Source organism: Amborella trichopoda, chromosome 7 (genome assembly GCF_054954075.1).
Source record: "Amborella trichopoda isolate Santa Cruz 75 chromosome 7, AtrichopodaSantaCruz75HAP2 v2.0, whole genome shotgun sequence".
NCBI lineage: Eukaryota > Viridiplantae > Streptophyta > Magnoliopsida > Amborellales > Amborellaceae > Amborella > Amborella trichopoda.
This window is the reverse complement of record NC_142342.1, coordinates 1,362,026-1,379,718: the sequence shown is the minus strand read 5'-3', so window position 1 is coordinate 1,379,718 and position 17,693 is coordinate 1,362,026. Positions and strand designations below refer to the sequence as shown.

Here is a 17,693-nt window from a genome sequence, read left to right as displayed (position 1 = left end):
ATTGATTGTCCAAAAATACGTTTCAAGATAGCTATTCCCAAAACTTAAATCACTTTTTTTCTCATGTCATGTATCTTGATGATGAGATGATCAATTTGAAGATATTTGAGCATCAAAACAACCTCTTCTAGTGATATTTTTGAGGTGGGTTTTAATTTGATTGTTTAGAGCCTCAATTCTATATAAATGTTTTCGTGAGTGTATATATATATGGCGCCTTATCTTGATGCACATAAAAAATACATTGAAAAAGGCTTTTTTGATATTGGAAAACTATCTAATTGATCACCTTGATATCGAGATGTATGGATATGGAAAAATTGATTTTGGATCCCAAAAATAGTATATCTTGCAATACATTATTTGGATCATGCATTTTCAAGGTTCTCATGTGTTTATAAATTTGCTTGATTTGAACCATTTTTAGAGTTTGAAATTTTATAATTAGAGAAAAAAATAGATTATCTTGTTATCCTAAGAATTCTCGACACCAAAATCGCATCTTATAACAAAATTTGGAGGTACCCCTTACTTTGATTGTTGAAATTAAATCAAAAGAAATATATGGTGTTATGTAGATCTCTTAGGTACTGAGCTTCTTAAAAAATAAAAAGAAAAGAAAAGTATATAATGAGATCATTTATCTTTGGTACATGGTGTTTACAATTAATCTTGACCATTAGATGTGAAATTGAGTGGCTACATTTATTGCATTGACTAAGCTCAAAGTTCAAAAGAAATTTTCTTGAATTTTATGATACTTCCAAGCTAAAATATTTTACATCGGATGGTTGTAAGTGATTGTGACCTCTTTGTATCAAAAGTAAATGATCTCTTTCTATACAAAATCCCAAAATGAAAAAGCCAAAGCTACTGCGTGTTTTCTAATGTCAATAACCTTGATGATAATCCATATTTCATGTGCGCCTTTGATATTTTAAATTTTAAATAATTAGTAACAAAATAAGAAATATGACTTTGTATTATGTTTCAGTCTTTTTTTTCGTTTTATATTTTTATTTGGGCAAGCTTTTTATGCTTCCCCTACAACATAGAAGTTCTATCTTCCCTCTTATCCAACCCTGTATTCTGAATGGAGGGTTAAGATTGTCTTAATCACAATATCACATCTCTACACTATTTTATTTTTTATTTTTTTTATAAACTATTTTGACACCAAATTTAGGACGTCCATTCCTCTATTAAACTCGCACTAGTGAAAAATATAAAAAAAATATTTTCAATAAAATAAAATGACCAAAATACCCCCTAAAAGTTTTAAGAGGTATTTTGGTCATTATATTTTATCGAAAATTTATTTTAAATATATTTTTATAGGTGCACCCCAATAAGAAGATGGCACGTACCAAATTTCATAGTCATACAATCTGTATAAAGAAAAACTAAAAATAAAAAATTTTGAGACGTTGGATCTAAGATCAAATGGTGAATGGTTCTCTTGATAAAAATTGGACGGCTGGATGGTAGGAGGAGGATAGAACTTCTATGCTGTAGAGGAAGCAAAGAAACCTTTCTTTTTTTATTTTCCTAAATTTTTTGCGGTTAATAGATTTCGGACCAATCTAATAAAGGTGCATTTGCACGGCCGATTCGTTTAGTAGATTTGTTTCTTGTATTTTTTTAACTCTTTTGTGACCGCCCAGGACTTGCTTGGTTAGAGCTGTTGAATTGGTCGGTTTGCCGGTTAAGTTAGTTGAACCGCTTTGAGGTCCATATCCGGTTAACCGTCCCGGTTCAATTATTCCAACACTGAGAAGAACAACAGCCAAGGTTGAAATTAATTTCTAGAATCTAGTGGATGAGCAGAACAAGAGCCACCCGTGGCCTTTCCCTTCATGAACTCTAGATTAGCATATTGAACTCGACACTCGCGAGGTAGGAAGGGAGGCCCATACTTATTGCACAGTAGACATAGCAGGTCTCGAAAGCTCCATATATTTTTGGGTTGCAGAACTAGCAATGAACACGGATTGAGGCTCTTTAAACACACCATTCCATGACTGTAAGCCATGCTTGCTAGCCAGCCACTATGCTGAAATCTCAGTGATCTAGGGTCACAGTGAATGAGGAGAAAGAGTTTGGGATGGAGGTGAGGTCCATTTATCTCCTCTCATCCTCAAGAAGAGGGAAAGTTTTTTATTGTGTTGTGGCAAAGGATGGACAAGAAAGATGCCGGTTTCGTGATTTGCAGAGTCTCGAACCTGGTTAATGTAACCAACCGTTTTTCTACCCTTTGAACGCAAAAGTGAAAACCATCTTCAACCTGCTTTGTACTAAACGAAAATAAAATCACTCTGTATCTCTCTCCCTCTCTCCAGCCAAGTTATTTTCATCTCTCCTTGATTCCTAAAGCAACAGGACAGGAGTGGGAAATCAAATAAATTGGAGAGATTTTTCATCTAGTGACTTGACTCCTCAATAGGGTATATATAAAATTTTAGATAAAATCCAATGACTTCTCAATCACTTTCAATTTCTCAATCATATTCACTTAATTTCCATTTCCATCTCCATCTCTCCATTTCAACCCATTCAACCATTTTTTATCTCTCTAACCTTAATGTTGGGTTTACGTGGCCTTTGAAGGCTTTATGAGTGCTTGTAAAATGAAATGATATTGTGAAATATGAAATCGATGGGAGTGTGGTCCCTTGTGGACCATACTAAGCAAATGATGATTTGCTGATACCGATATGTGTTTAACGATCTATGCCAATCGGTTGGGAAAAACTCTTGTTATTTGGGCAAGAAGTACAAACCGATGAGGGTTTATGGGTTAGCCCTTGATGAGGTCGGAGAACATGCCCGGATGAGTAAGCTGAGGGACTATGTGACCCTTGTGTGTGATGGTGCCCTACAAAGACAAGGGCCAAAACCGTATTTATATACCATCACACGACATGCATATCGATATATCATTCGAGAAAGCCAGAAATCCACTTTTTAGAGTGAAGCGTATGCATGTGCGAGAGATACCCCTATGCACCATAGGAGCTGTAGTTGCATCAGGTCTAGGTAACCTTGACTCATCTCTAGGAGAGGACCTGAAATCCGCAGACTGGGATTGCGAGCCCTTGGCTCATCAGACGGACTTTGGTGACCTGCTAATGAGCCCCTGCTTGGACTGTGGGTCATGGGAAACACTGGGTTGGTCTGATCAAACAAGTGTGGTATGTAGTCCACAGTTGAAAGTGGAGTGCCCCAGATTGTTGATTCCTAAACCATAGTGATCATTTTCCCATCAAATTAATTTAATTGTGTTTGTTTTATGATAGAAATTATTTTAAGATTATTATTTGAATTTTTATGATCCCCTGGATATTTTATTTATAATTTTTGGATTTATAAAATTAAATATATTGATTTTACAATTGTTTAAATATTCAAATAATATTCTAAAATCCTTTTATTAATTTTAAATATATAAAAATATCATGGGGGCCCATTGTACACATGGGCCCGCCATATTTTAAAAGGTGGGGCCCATGAGTGCCTCCCTTGGGTGGCACGCCCCATCCTTATTCTCTTTCTTATTTTTTGGTGATATGACATGTGGCCATATGGTTGGAAGATATTGACTAAATATTGACTTGACATATCTCTGAAAGATTTTGTGGAATACTTGATATATCTCTGAAAGATTTTGTGGAATACTTGATATATCTCTAAAAGATTTTGTGAAAACATTGAGTAGATTTTTGCTATTTTATTTTATAGTATGCACAATATTTTGATTAAATTTAATTTTTTTAATTTCTATTGATGGAAAAATGGTTTAGGAAAGAGAGATAATGGTTCATGCACCTTCCATAATGTTGATGACCCATCTATATAATGGATGGCTTAGATCTCTCACCCTACAAGTCACCCTTGATTGACGGTATATATTCAATCTCACAAAAAGAAGCAAGCCAAGGAAAACCCTAAAAAACCCTAATATTGTTCAAACCTATAAAAAAGGAATTATCTCTACCCAAATTCTCTACACCTTATCTTTTTATCTCTCTCTATTAAGAAATTTTATCTCTCTCGTGTTTGATCTCTCTCTCACATTGTTAAAGAACCTAAGGGTTTAGGTTATAGAGTTGTTCTCTCATATCTTTCAAATGTGGATGTTTGATCTCTCTCTCACATTGTAAAAGAACCTAAGGTTTTAGGTTATAGAGTTGTTCTCTCATATTTCTCAAATATGGATTTATGGCTAAGGGTTTTAGGATTTAGCAAAAAGAGAATCCATCTCTCTCAACTAGGTTGCTAAGAGAATTCTCCTAAAGTTTGAGTTTGTGATCAAAGGGGTTTATGTTCCATTCGTGTGGCTTGGTCAAAATTTGTTTTCCCAGTTCGAGACTGAAGCTAGACAATTGATCCCGTGCCATCGAATGGTGGTAACTCGGTACGGGGTGTAATAAGCTTGGTTGATATAATCTTCGGCACTCTTCATTTTGTTTCTTGCAGTCTTATCTTTTATTCTCAAACATGGTGCATAGTTGTTTCAATGACATCAAGTTGTTAAGCTCTTGATTTTATTGTTGTGTTGATTTTATTTTGAAATTTATCTTATTATAATAAAGACCACATGTAGGTGATATTTTACCAAAAAAAAAAAAAAAACATATTCCTCAATAAATAATCACATACGTCTTTATCTCACTTAATGGCTAACCATAAGTATCATGGTCAAGCAAGACTCCCTCAACCAACCCCAAAATATCAATTTAATGCATCAAGAGATCCTTTACATGCTTAGCTGAGAGAGAGAGAGAGAGAGTCACCTACTTGCTGTTGCACCAATGGTTGAAATTCTAAAAATGAGATATTTTCAATAATGTGAGAGGGGCAGAGAGATCAACTAGTTATAGTGTTGGTTCAGCAGTAGGATCCAAACTCGGGATGTAGTCTTGCAATTTTTGACACCTCAATCAATCAAGCTCAAGCTTGGATCCCAATTTTAATTGATGCTCTTTCTAATGAGCTGGAAACGGTCTTAATTTTTGATTTTTTATACACAAAGTGGCTTGCTCTCAAGAATCGAACCCACATTCTTGCGCTGGCTACCCAAGCCTTTTACCATCACTTGGCATGACGGCACCTATTCAAGTCCGACCTCTATTTCACTCAATTAAGAAACCTAGAAAGGAATTGTTTCCAATGGTCAGTTCAGGGCCTCTTCGATGAGAAAGTACGATAAGAAATGAGAATTCAATCCAGTGCCTAATTAAAGCAAAAAATCGAGCCAAATATGACAAAAATACTCTGATCTTAAAGAGTTGGCAAACTGGTGGCCAGGTGCCCAACTCTAACCAAAAAGCACTAAAAAACACTCACTACATACCTACAGATAATTTCCTTCTCTTGTTTATGATGATTCCTAAATTTCTTCAATTGCTTTGAAAACCAATCCAACCTAATGCATTGAGAATCATTCCAATTTCACAAGTCAGAAAAGTTGAAGTCCTTATCATCATAAACCCTAAATTTTCAAAATACGATACTAATGGTCAAAATTTTCAGTGTCGGACAAATAATTGTAATAATAGTCCTAACTTGTGCCTGACCTTTTATCCCAGTAATATGTTATTTTTGGAAAAAATAATTGCACCCAACCAAGTATCCATGGCTAATAAGAGAAAACCCAAGAAATAACAATGCAATCGATAGTCACAGTAATTTATCCAATCGTTACAGTACTTTTCGGCACTACAACTACATCTCCGGCAGGGTTTGGAGATATGTCTCACTTTGATTGTTTAAGTTGGGTGCCTTTTATATAAACATGGTATAAGAATACCTTAAAAAAACCTTTTTTAATTTTTGAAAGTACTCATCTGGTGTCTCTCAAGCTCAGCTCATTCCACAATTGGATGGGGGGGTGGTTAAATGAGACTTAAGTTAATAACATATATTAACCTAGCTAAAAAAGATTACAATTTTTTGAAAAAGGAAAAAAAGATATAATCCTTGTACCATTTGTATCCACTAACCTGTTGCACACACAACTGAAGGACCAAGAAGAATTTTGATGATGAAGTACAAACACATGATATTCATGCACGTGTGAGGGGTTTGGCACAATGTGTAACACGTGTGGCAATGGAAGCATATTGTAGGGTCCAAGCAAGCAAGGTGAGATGCAAAGGCTTTATCAAGTGGTTGGGGATCCACCCATGATTTAGAGAGAGAGAGAGAGAGAGAGAGAGAGAGAGAGAGAGAGAGAGAGAGAGAGAGAGAGAGAGAGAGAGAGAGAGTTTGAATGTGGTTGGGGATCCACCCATGATTTAGAGAGAGAGAGAGAGTTTGAATTGTGTAAAGGAGTATTTTGAGTGAGTAGGAAGCATAGCACCAAACACCATCTAGGTTTGGAGGCACTAACCCTGTAGAGAGAGAAAGATTGAATTAAGTGAAAACTAAATGTTTTGAGTGAATAGGAAGCATAGCACCAAACATCTCTAAAATTAGAGAGAGAGAGTTTAGAGAGAGAGAGTATAGAGTGAATAGGATGAGGAGCAGCATGCCACTAGGTTTGAGGCTACAAACCTTTGCTTGCATTCTCAGGAATTTTACACAAAGAAAACCTCTCTCTCACCTGCCTAGCTTGTGTACAAAGATTGATCATCTAAACTTTTTACTAATATTACCCTCTAAGGAATGAAAATATTTCAATAATAATAGCAATAATAATTTAGGGAATGAAAATATTTTAATAATAATAGCAATAATAATTTAGGGAATGAGAGAGATAGAGTCATGAGTCCAAGACATTTCCTACTCCCCCAAGAGCACGCTATTTATTTACTCTCCCGATTAAAATGTAATGTTCGGGAGATCCTTTGGAACCCTAATTTTGGGGATTTAACCTTGTTAATCCCCTGAGTAAAAAGCAATTCCTCAAATCTACGCCTCAACGTAGGATAATTTTTAGTACTCCAAATTTTAGGGATGTAACTTCTCATAGACAAACCTTAAACAAATAATTTTTCAAATCACATACACATGTGCCTGAAAGAAAACCATTTCCGAACCCACGCCATCCGATTTTTTTAACGTAAGATGTAAGCGTTAAAGAACTCAAAATTTAATTTTTTTTTCCAAAAGTAATAATCATATGGTGATTCTTAGATGGATCCCAAAATTTCAAATTAAAAAATCATCGTTAATAGTTCTTTTAATTGAGAGAGTAAAGGCTAAAAAATTCATCCCATATTGCTGTTTTATTTGAGAGAGTAAATGCATTCAATTGAGGCAAAAAAAATCAAGAAAGTTAGATATCTCATGAGAAGTCCATAAAATTTCTGAAAAGATATTCTAGAAAAGAAAAAAAGCAAAAAAGAATTTTCAGACAAATAAATCCGAATAGCCCACACACTATGCTCCAGTGCGCACTGTGGCGCTGCTCTATTAGTAGTATGTTGTCCATTTGCTCCCTCAGGACAAAGGAGTATTTAGAAGATTTTATTTATTTAAATTTCTGGAATCTAACTAAGAATATTCAAATAATTATTTTTAAAGAATAAATTTTAAGTTTTTGAAAACATAGATCTAGCCATCCAAAAACTGGACAGTCCCAACTATTCAATTTTTGGATGTTAACTATTTTTTAGCACTTAAAAAGTCCTATTGATTTTTTTATTTTTTTATTTTTTTTGTGAGATTAGTGGGGTGGATTCAAAAGGTTATGTTCCCACAATTTGGGGGTCCTAAAAATAGTTCTAAGACTGGGTATTACCCTAGCGAGCAAAATGAGAAAATGCTCTTATGGGAACACAAAATCTTTTCAGAAATCTAAAATCCAAGGCTAATGTTGTTATTTAAGTCCAACTCACGGCAATTTCGAAATGAGTATTCTTAAGTCTGGGCAGTTCTGATATTTTTCCCTATTTGTCTACTATTATTTGTGTCAAAGGTGTTTCCGTCGTCCGAATTGGCACGTGTCGCGTTGACGTCTCTTGCGATCGCCGTTAAAAAGGAAGTTAACGGCGGTAAATAACGCTATTAACGGGGGAAATTACGCATAAAATGGGCGCAAAGCAAGCATCCGCCATTTTGAGAGAGAGAGAGAGCAGTGTTCGATCTCCAAGAAGCCATTAGCCTTTTAAGAGAGAGAAAGAGAGATATTTCAAGAGAGAGAGAGAGAGAGAGAGACATTTGGGGTGGCTTTAAAGATCGAGTAGCTGTGAGGTGAGAAAGCATTTGGGGGAGGCTCGAATTGGTCGACATTTAACGGAATCAAATGGAGTTGCAGGCCTAGACTCTGAACAAACAACTTTTTGTTCTCCGTTTTTGTGAGGTTTCCCTCTCTCTCTCTCTATATGAACTTCCATTGATGTCTCTGAGTTTGAACTTGTATTGATGTCTCTCTCTCAACTTGCATTGACATCTCCTTGAGGTTTGAGACCCCCCTCTCTCTGTCTTCCTTCTAAGTTGCATTGCCATTTCCTTGAGGATTGAAATTCTTTCTCCTTGAGATTTGGAACTCTCTCCCTCTCTCTCTTTGAGTTTCTTTCTAAGGCGTGGGATTCTCTCTCTAAAGCATCATATTCTTTCTTGATATTATTCTGAATGCATAGTTGCTCTTCATTGAACCAATACAATCTCTCTCTCATGCTTCCTTTTGTTCTCCATCCACACTACATAATTACTGGGTTTGTTTATCTAAATATCGAAGAGCAGAGAGATAGAGAGAAGCAAGAGAGAATGAAGTAGAGAGTATATTTGGACACGAATACGAAAGGAAAGTATGAGGGGTTAATATAGAAGGTATATATTGAAAGGAAAGTATATATTGTACATCTCATTAATATGGAAGGCATATATTGTAATATTAATCGGATATACGATATATACTTTCTTTTCACAACGTAGACCGAGAGTATACTTTCTTTTCACAACGTAGAGAGAATGAAGTACTGACTAACTTCTCAAAAAAGAGAATCCAAGAAAAGAAATACAGCCTGTGTATAAATGCCATATTTTTTGGGTGTGGTTTGTATAAGGTTGCAACTTGAAACAATCAAAAGTGCACCATCAAATTATATCATAAGATGTAATTTTAGTGTAAAAAGTTTTTAGGATGATTTGGATATCTTTTTCTATCACTAATCATAAAATTTTAGCTTTAAAAAATGGTTCAAATCAAGTAGATCAATAAATAGATGAAAATCTGGAAAATGGACGGTCGAAATAATGTAGTGTAAAATACATTATTTTTTAGACTTGGGAATTTTTTTTTTCATATTTAGATATTTTGATATTAAGACAATCAATTAGAGGGTTTTCCAACTTTAAAACAGTCTTTTATGAATGGTTTTTTAGGTGCACTTTCTGCATTTCAAGGTAATTTTTTCCTTTTTAAAATATCATTAAAATTATTTATATACTACTACTTTCGCTCTTTTTTTTCTTATTTAACCTAGGTACCTTATGAAAAAAAAAAAAAAAAATTCTTAAACCAAGTTGCCATAATAAAATGATAAAAATACTGCCTGTTATTATTCATTAGAAATAAGGAATATACACTTCAGGATTAGTAAGGATATTTTTGTAATTTTATATATGTAAAGCATTTAGGTGACATATGATGAAAATACCATTTGTTGTCCTTTATCACTAATCCTGAAGAGTATACTCCTCATTTGTAATAAAGAACAACTTACTATATTTGTTGTTCGGCCAGGGCATATGGGGGTTGAAATTTTTAGAACACCTTTGATTGTCTGTCGCTCCCAATACAAAATAAGTGCAATTGAACAAATTTTTAAATTTGTTTTGGAGAGGTACATAAGTGAAATGAGAAAAAAAAAGTGACAATCTCAAATGTTAATAGGTAAAATTCAACCCCTTTAATAATTTTGTATGAGGTTCCATCCCCTTAAATGATATTTTTTAGAGAGAATGAACTAAAGACTACATTTAGAGAGAGAATGGAATAGAGACTTTGTATAGTGTCTTTTGCAGTTTTTATATTGAAGTTTAAAATATGGAGCAATTTAATAACGTTGCTTTGTTTAAACACACAAGCTTTTTCTAGTCGTACGAAAAAGAGTAACAGTCATTCGATCAAGGTCAGATACTTAGAAACAAGTTGAATTAGATAGTTCAATTTGTCTTATTTGTCTTTTTCCGCTCATTAAATTAGCCTTGACGAACATATATCTTAGATGTGTATGAGAACTTGATATTGTTAGCCGGCTGGCTTGTGCTATAGTATAGATTGGATGGTCCAGACTCCAGATTTAACTATCTAGATGGCGCATATTTACTGTTATATGTGAGGCATTTTTTGTATTTTTAATTATGCTTGTGATTTAATTTTTTCTTGTGCACCTAGGTTTATGCACTTTCTTACAAAATTCAGCTCAAAAACATTTATAGAAAATTAAATAAATAAATAAACCAGACATGCTGGCCATTGGACATTATTAGATATCTAGCCTGCCTCACTATTCCCTGTTTCAAGAACCTATCAAAATGGTTCTCAATGCATGATTGACATGATAGATACAAATTAACATTGATATAAAAAAAGAATAAGAGAGGATTGATATGAGAGTTTCTTTTTATTGCAGGGAATTAATTCTTTTTCTAGTGTGAGGAGAGAGAAAATGACAGAGACGAATGAGCTTCAGCTTGGTGTGTTTGGAGCCCTGAGCCTTTCAGTTTTGTCATCAGTTGCCATTGTCATATGCAATAAAGCCCTTATAACCTCTCTTGGCTTCCCCTTTGGTAAGATGTCATTGACTTGAAAGTTGAGGCTATTCAGTCAAACACAGACAATACCCTAATTCCTATATATTAAAATGAAAATAAATATGTATATTTATATTCACATTTGTTTAGAGACCAATAACTATTTGATTTTTGATTGGATAGCCAAAAGTAAGCTCCACGATAGACAGATGGCATATGATTTTGTCATTGATCAAAAGGGAAATATTAGTGTAAAACCGCGGCTTTTTAAATCTGGGGCACAAATTTCATCGGGAAACCCTCAAATTAACGATCTCTGTTTCGACGATATTGGATCTAAAAAATGTTGGACTTCTAACGCCAAAAAGAATGTATTTTGCAACACGTTCTTCATATTGTTCATTTTTAAGTACTCACATATCTTCCAAATCTGCAATATTTATGCGAGTTTGAAATTCCAAATATGCACTATTTTTAGGAGTTTGAAATTTAACAATCAGTTGCGATAAAAAATTTCACGTCCTCATGAAACTTTAGTGCCAAAACTACATTTTTGCTTGGCGTCTAAAAGTGAAATTTTACATTTTTACCATAAAGCCGCGGCCTCATGTAACTGCAACCTATTCAAATCCCACAATTTTTTCTTTCTTTTCCCTTGAATTTTCACTTATGACCTTGCAATCTTTTTGTCTTTGCAGCTACAACCCTCACTAGTTGGCATTTGATGGTCACATTTTTCACTCTTCATGTGGCTCAACGCCTCAACTTTTTTGAACCCAAATCTACAGACACGAAGACTGTGGTGCTCTTTGGCTTGCTTAATGGGGTTTCAATTGGGCTCCTTAACCTTAGTCTTGGGTTCAACTCTGTTGGATTCTACCAGGTTGGGTTTCTCAAGATGCTAATATAGGACCATAATGGTAATCTTTGATCTAGAGTAGCCTTACAGTAAGGTGGTATTATATTTCTTTGACATGCACCACACGATTAGATGGGAATAGGGTTGAGGTCATGGCGGTATCACCATCTGAGCTTCAGTTTGGTTTTTATGCCCACTAACACATTTGAAAACCATATTCCCTACTTATCTACCTAAAAAAGGCCACACAACTAGATGAAAACTCAAACCCTATGCTTTGCTTTGAAGCAAATCTTCTTAAGGGCCCTATGCTTTGCTTTGAAGTAAATCTTCTTAAGGTTGGAGTAGCTTTCTAAATTTCTTCATATTAGTTTTTAAAAAATCGGATCAGTGCCTTGAACCGATCACCTACTGGTTCTTGGTTGAAATGTGTGAAACATTAGAGTCAGTATTGGCAATTCAGCCAACTTAAGAAAAATAAAATAAATAAATAAATAACAAAGTTTTAATAGTGATTTACGTATAGACCTTAAAAGTTTAGATAAAATACAAAATACTTCATTTATATGCAAAAATTATAAAGAAGGTTGATCAACCGTCTTTTTTTTATTTTCCTAAAATTGCCCCTAGGTCAACCCGATTTTTTATTGGTTTGTTTAGTTTTTTTTAGTTTTTTCGTTAGTAGGGCAGAGCTTTAAAGCATGGGTACTGCCCTACTAACAAAAAAACTAACAAAAATTATAATTCGGGTTGATCGAGAGGTACTTTTATGGAAAAGTCTTCCCAACACCTATAGGGAAAAATGAATCGTGATTTTGCCTACCATCATCAACGTCTAAAGTTCATCGTACGGTCACGATTGTCTGGTAGTGTTTCATTTTTCATTTTTTTTTTTCTACAAATCAGAATGATCTAAAATTTAGAGTGTGTGTACATCTTATTGAAGCGCACCTAATAAAAATATAAAAAAATTAATTCACAAAAAATTTTGACAAAAATAACCCTGAAGCTTTTCGGGGGTATTTTGGATATTTTATTTCATGTAAAATATTTTATTGATATTTTTTGTAGATCCGTTTATTTTTTATGAACACAAGCTCCAAATTTCAGATCATTCTGATTTGTAGAAAAAAAAATAAAAAATAAAACACTACTGGACAATCGTACCGTACAGTGAATTTTGAACGGTGATGAGGATATGCGAAATCATTGTTCATTTTCGCCTCTAGGCGTTTTGTAGTATCTTCCTTTGGAAAAAATAAAAAAATAAAGGATCGACCGGCCTTCTTTGTAATTTTTACATATATGTGGAGTATTTCATATTTTATCTAAAATTTTAAGATCCGTATGTAATTCCCCCAAGTTTTAAAAGTTCAAATGAAGTTTGGGAACCTCTAATCATTCTAAAATAAGTATTTTTCATACCTTAACATGTGATTTTTGGGTGATTCGGTCTAAGTCCTAGTTTAGCTAGGGATGTAGGCAGGTCACCCACCAGTTTGGTGTTGAACTTTCTCGTTCCATTTTTAAAAACCTACTTCATATGTAAAGACAAAAATGAAATATTGTGTACTAATGGACAATCATGTGGGTTTATCTGGCCTTAGCCTTAGCATATGTGGATCGACTGCTTGTTAGGCAGACATAGCCCGAGCCCGAGCCCGAGCCTGACTCAAAAAATGACCTACTAGGCCAATACATACACAAACACAGACACATATAATGTTCCCTGACCCAAAACTTATACGTACACGGCCCCACAATTCCTTAAGGCCTAGCATAGATAGGCCTTGTTAAGCCCGTGGGGCTTAATGTGTTGTACAAGTCCTGCCTGAAATCAGGCCCAATCCAAACGTCCACAGGCCGTCCAGGCCCGACCCATTTGGCAGCCCTAAACATAGCGCTAGATTTGCTCCTACACATCTTTTGCACCAACATCCAAAACTTTGTTACATTTAACAAATTTTTAACACTAGTTTTAAATTTTTTATTTTTCTTGGGGTAGGTAAAAGTAATTCCCTAACCATAAATTTCAAATATTTTACTGATACCTACTTTTTTTCAGATGACGAAATTAGCCATCATACCCTTCACAGTTCTCTTAGAGACCATCTTTCTCAACAAGCAATTCAGGTAAGTGTTCAAAAATTTAAAGGAAAAAAAAAAAAAAGAGTAAAAAGGGAAATTAAGACAAAAGTAATATATTCTCTTTTCTCACATGTCAATTGCTTCCCCTTTTTTTGCAAAAGTTGTGCTTTTAAGTTGAACTAACTGTTTATTTGTTTGTTTGTTTGTTTTTTTTTTTTTTTGGCATTTGCAGTCAAAAGATTAAATTTTCCCTCATGCTCCTGCTTGTTGGAGTCGGCATTGCGTCTGTTACAGATCTGAAACTCAATCTTCTCGGCTCAGTTCTCTCTTTGCTGGCGATCGCGACAACATGCGTTGCGCAGATTGTATCCTTATTTTATAAATAATTATTATTTTTTTAACTATTTTTATAAAATTCACTATGTTGCTTTTCATTTTATTTATTCAATTTCAAAATATTTTTTATTATTTCCTTGTCATTATTTTAAGGAAAAGGATCAAAATGGATCATTTGTCCAATAAAAAAAAATTCCTCTAGACTTATTTGTTTATTTTCTTGTTAATACTTAGTATCTTTTAATAATTACTATCAATTTACCCTAATATATGAGGCGCTATGCGTCGCTTAAATTGTGTCTTTATTTCATATTATTTGCTTTGATTTACTGACTTTACATAATATCCAATTTGACTAAGTTGGTCACTAACATTTATTTATTCAATTTCAAAAATATTTTCCATTATTTTTCCTTCCCATCATTTTAAGGAAACAATAAAAATGGAATCATTTCTCAATAAAAAAAATGGGGGTTTTTGCACGGAAGGCCTAGGCTTTGTAAAAACAAAATAAAGCCTCACCTCAATTCTCATCAGAAAGCACTTTCGGCAACAAAAATCTACATGATGGCTCTAAAATCAATTTCCAATACCGACATTGAAATTTGAAACTTCAAAAAATAGTACAAATCTTTTGAACCGATGTAAAGATCTTTCAATGCTTGAATTGTAATTTTTAATGAGTTATAAAGTGAGGCTTTACTTATTTTGATAAGGCTGCAGCCCTACCAAACCATTTTCCTGTCTACACTTTTTTTCTCCCCTCTTTAATATGTGGTTTCCATTTTACCGCCAATACATGAGTCAAACAAAATGCATTTGAATGAGAATGTATTCCTTAACTCTTTCCCCAAAATTTTAGATGACAAACACTATACAAAAGAGATTGAATGTTTCATCAACCCAACTTTTGTACCAGTCAGCCCCTTATCAAGCAGCCATCCTTTTTGTGGCCGGTCCTGTTGTGGATCAATTCCTCACAAAGAAATATGTCTTTGCTTACAAATATTCCCCTGTTGTTGTGGTACTTTCTCAAACCCCTTCCATTTATGTAAATGTATACATCATACCCATGCATGCATGTACATAAACCATACATCCATTACGATCATCTTGCTGTGGATAGGCGTAAATGGAATGGTCTATTCATGCACACATGCATTTATGTATGTATACCTGTAAGTTTGTACGTATTTTTATCCTTTTTTTCAAGTTAGGTTAGATTTGAGAAAAGAATCAGGCTTTGTATGTATGTATATGTGAATGTATGCGTTTATACATATATGTACCAAGTATGGATGTATATATGTGTCTCTTATGTATGTGCACATCTATATGTGCGTCCATGCATGTGTGTATGTACATATATATGTAGACATGTATGTATGTATGCAACTATATGAGTAGGGGCATGTGTATGCATGCATGTTAATATAGGTGTCTAAATGTATACGTGCATGCTCATATATATGTATATATATGTATGCCCATACATGCACATATAAATATAGTCAAAAGATTCTATGCTCCTGCAGAAGCATATTGTCCATTTACTCCCTCAGGTAAAACTCAATCTAGGAATACTTTTAGAACCGAAATTTTGGTGATGCAACCTCTGCAAACTAGCGACTAACCTCAAAAAAAAAAAAAATCAAGTTGCTCAGTGCATGTACCTGAAAAAAAAAGTAACATCTCAAATATGAATAGGGACTGTCTAATTGATGAGATCTAAGTGATGGAGAACTCAAAATCCAATCTTTATGATTTGGTGAATTTTTAGTGGAACCCAAATTTTCAGATTTAAAAAAAGAAAAATCCTCCCAAGTAGCTCTTTCCCCCGAGAGAGTAAGTACACAGTATACGCTCCCATAGTACACAGTATATGCTCCCGTAGAAGCATAATCTATGGATAGGTACATATATATTTAAGTACACATGCATGCATATACAACTATATATATATATATATATATATATATATGCTTATATGCATGCATGTATGTATGTATATCCATATGCATGTCTTTATGCATTTATGTGTGCACACTGTAAGGTATAATTCTGATTATTTGATGTTATTATGCAGATTTTCATCATTCTCTCTTGCATAATAGCAGTATCTGTCAACTTTAGCACTTTCCTGGTGATAGGGAAGACATCTCCTGTGACATACCAAGTGTTGGGCCATCTCAAGACATGCTTGATTCTCACCTTTGGCTACACCCTTCTTCATGATCCCTTCACATATAGAAACATTTTGGGCATCACAGTTGCCATAATTGGGATGGGTCTCTACTCTTATTTCTGTGTATATGAAAGCAAGAAGAAGCAAAGTGAGGAGCCATTACCAGCCTCTCAAGTGAGTTAAACCCTGATTTATAAAAAACAATCAGCAAGTTTAACATAAAAATTAATAATAATAATAAGGGAAGCTATCATACATATCCTTTTTAATTAGAAAATGATCCTAAAGAAGGTTAGTTTTGAAAAGATGCCCTTTTTTTCCACTATTTTAAAAGGAAAAGTATACAATGAGAACATTGACCTTTGGTACAAGGTGGTTACAATTAATCTTGATCATTGGATGTAAAATTTGATGGTTGCATTATTCCATTGACCAATTGCAAACTTCAAAATATATTTTTTCGAATTTTGTATAATACCCAAGCTATCAGATTTCACATCGGATGGTTATAAACAATTGTGACCTCTTAGTATGAAAGGGAAATGGTCTCGTTTGTATAGAATCCCATTTTTTAATGATAAAATTGCCTCTAGTTCTACCCAAAATATCTACTGTTTACATATATCCAAACAAGTGTTACCTGCTCGAGATATTATTGTACAAATCCATTTTTTTCATTATCAAAAAAATAAATCCATAATAGTTCAATTTTATAAAAAGATAAAATTGCCCCTATAAGTAAAGTTCTATGATTTGTGGCTGCAGGTGCACAAAGAAAGAGAAACCATGCCAATTGTGGTAACTGTGAATATGAACTTGCTCCCTAGTGATAAGCATGCACAGCTGATTCTTTGAGAAGACATATGCTCACAAGATATTCAATTTATTTTTCTTCTTTCTTTTTCAATTTGTTTTTGTTTTCCTACATTTTATTTGTTATTACATAGAAAAAAGAAAAAAATAAAACAAAAGCAGTTTCCTTTTCTTTTCTTTTTTGTTCCTTTTGTTGTGCTAGAACTATGATTCGTACAAATTACAAGCAATGGAATTTGGGCCCTCCGAATCAAATTTTTATCGTTGAGATTTTTTTTCCTTTTTTTTTTCTCTTTTTTCTTTTTTTTTTTTCTCTTTTTTAGTGTTAACTTTAGTTTTTGAGCCTTTTGATTAAATGTAAACTCTCGATCCAATTTTTGTTATGTGTACTTGCCTTAGACTTCAATTCTACACACATGCATGTGTTTTAGGCTAGGGGTGACAATGGATCAGGTCGGGTCCGGACCCAGACCCGGATCCAATCGAACCCAACCCAAAAATTAAAATATTTATGTATTTAACTATACTTAAATATATTTCATATATTGGTATCAAAAAAATATTACCAGATCCGATTGGACCCGGACCTGGATTTGAATAATGTTCGGGTCCAAGATTTGGACTTGGACCCGGACCTAACCCACCGGGTCCTACCCGGATCGGATCTATCTTTTGAGTCTCGGGTCGGGTCCGGTTCCATTACCACCC

At 34.1% G+C, this 17,693-nt stretch overlaps 1 protein-coding gene across 3 annotated transcripts; it reads left to right on the top strand.

Annotated features, from left to right (window-relative positions):
• Positions 1–8,206: 8,206 nt before the first annotated feature.
• Positions 8,207–17,240, top strand: LOC18995798 (Nucleotide/sugar transporter family protein). 3 transcript variants are annotated; one of them, XM_020668704.2, is made up of 8 exons: positions 8,207–8,300; positions 10,584–10,740; positions 11,403–11,587; positions 13,629–13,696; positions 13,884–14,016; positions 14,850–15,011; positions 16,074–16,346; positions 16,938–17,240. In XM_020668704.2, exons 2-8 carry the CDS (start codon positions 10,620–10,622, stop codon positions 17,025–17,027), a joined length of 1,032 nt encoding a protein of 343 aa, XP_020524363.1. In that variant the 5' UTR covers positions 8,207–8,300; positions 10,584–10,619; the 3' UTR covers positions 17,028–17,240. The 3 variants fall into 3 exon arrangements, with proteins under 3 accessions (XP_020524363.1, XP_011624273.2, XP_020524362.1); XM_011625971.3 differs by having other exon boundaries at positions 8,207–8,305; XM_020668703.2 differs by having other exon boundaries at positions 8,207–8,404.
• Positions 17,241–17,693: the final 453 nt, after the last annotated feature.

Bases quoted from the DNA above. Each gene is read 5' to 3' on its own strand.
- LOC18995798 (XM_020668704.2), top strand. From the start codon at position 10,620: ATGACAGAGACGAATGAGCTTCAGCTTGGTGTGTTTGGAGCCCTGAGC. The intron at 10,741-11,402 runs GTAAGATGTCAT...TTGTCTTTGCAG, and splicing joins CTCTCTTGGCTTCCCCTTTG to CTACAACCCTCACTAGTTGG. The intron at 16,347-16,937 runs GTGAGTTAAACC...TTGTGGCTGCAG, and splicing joins AGCCATTACCAGCCTCTCAA to GTGCACAAAGAAAGAGAAAC.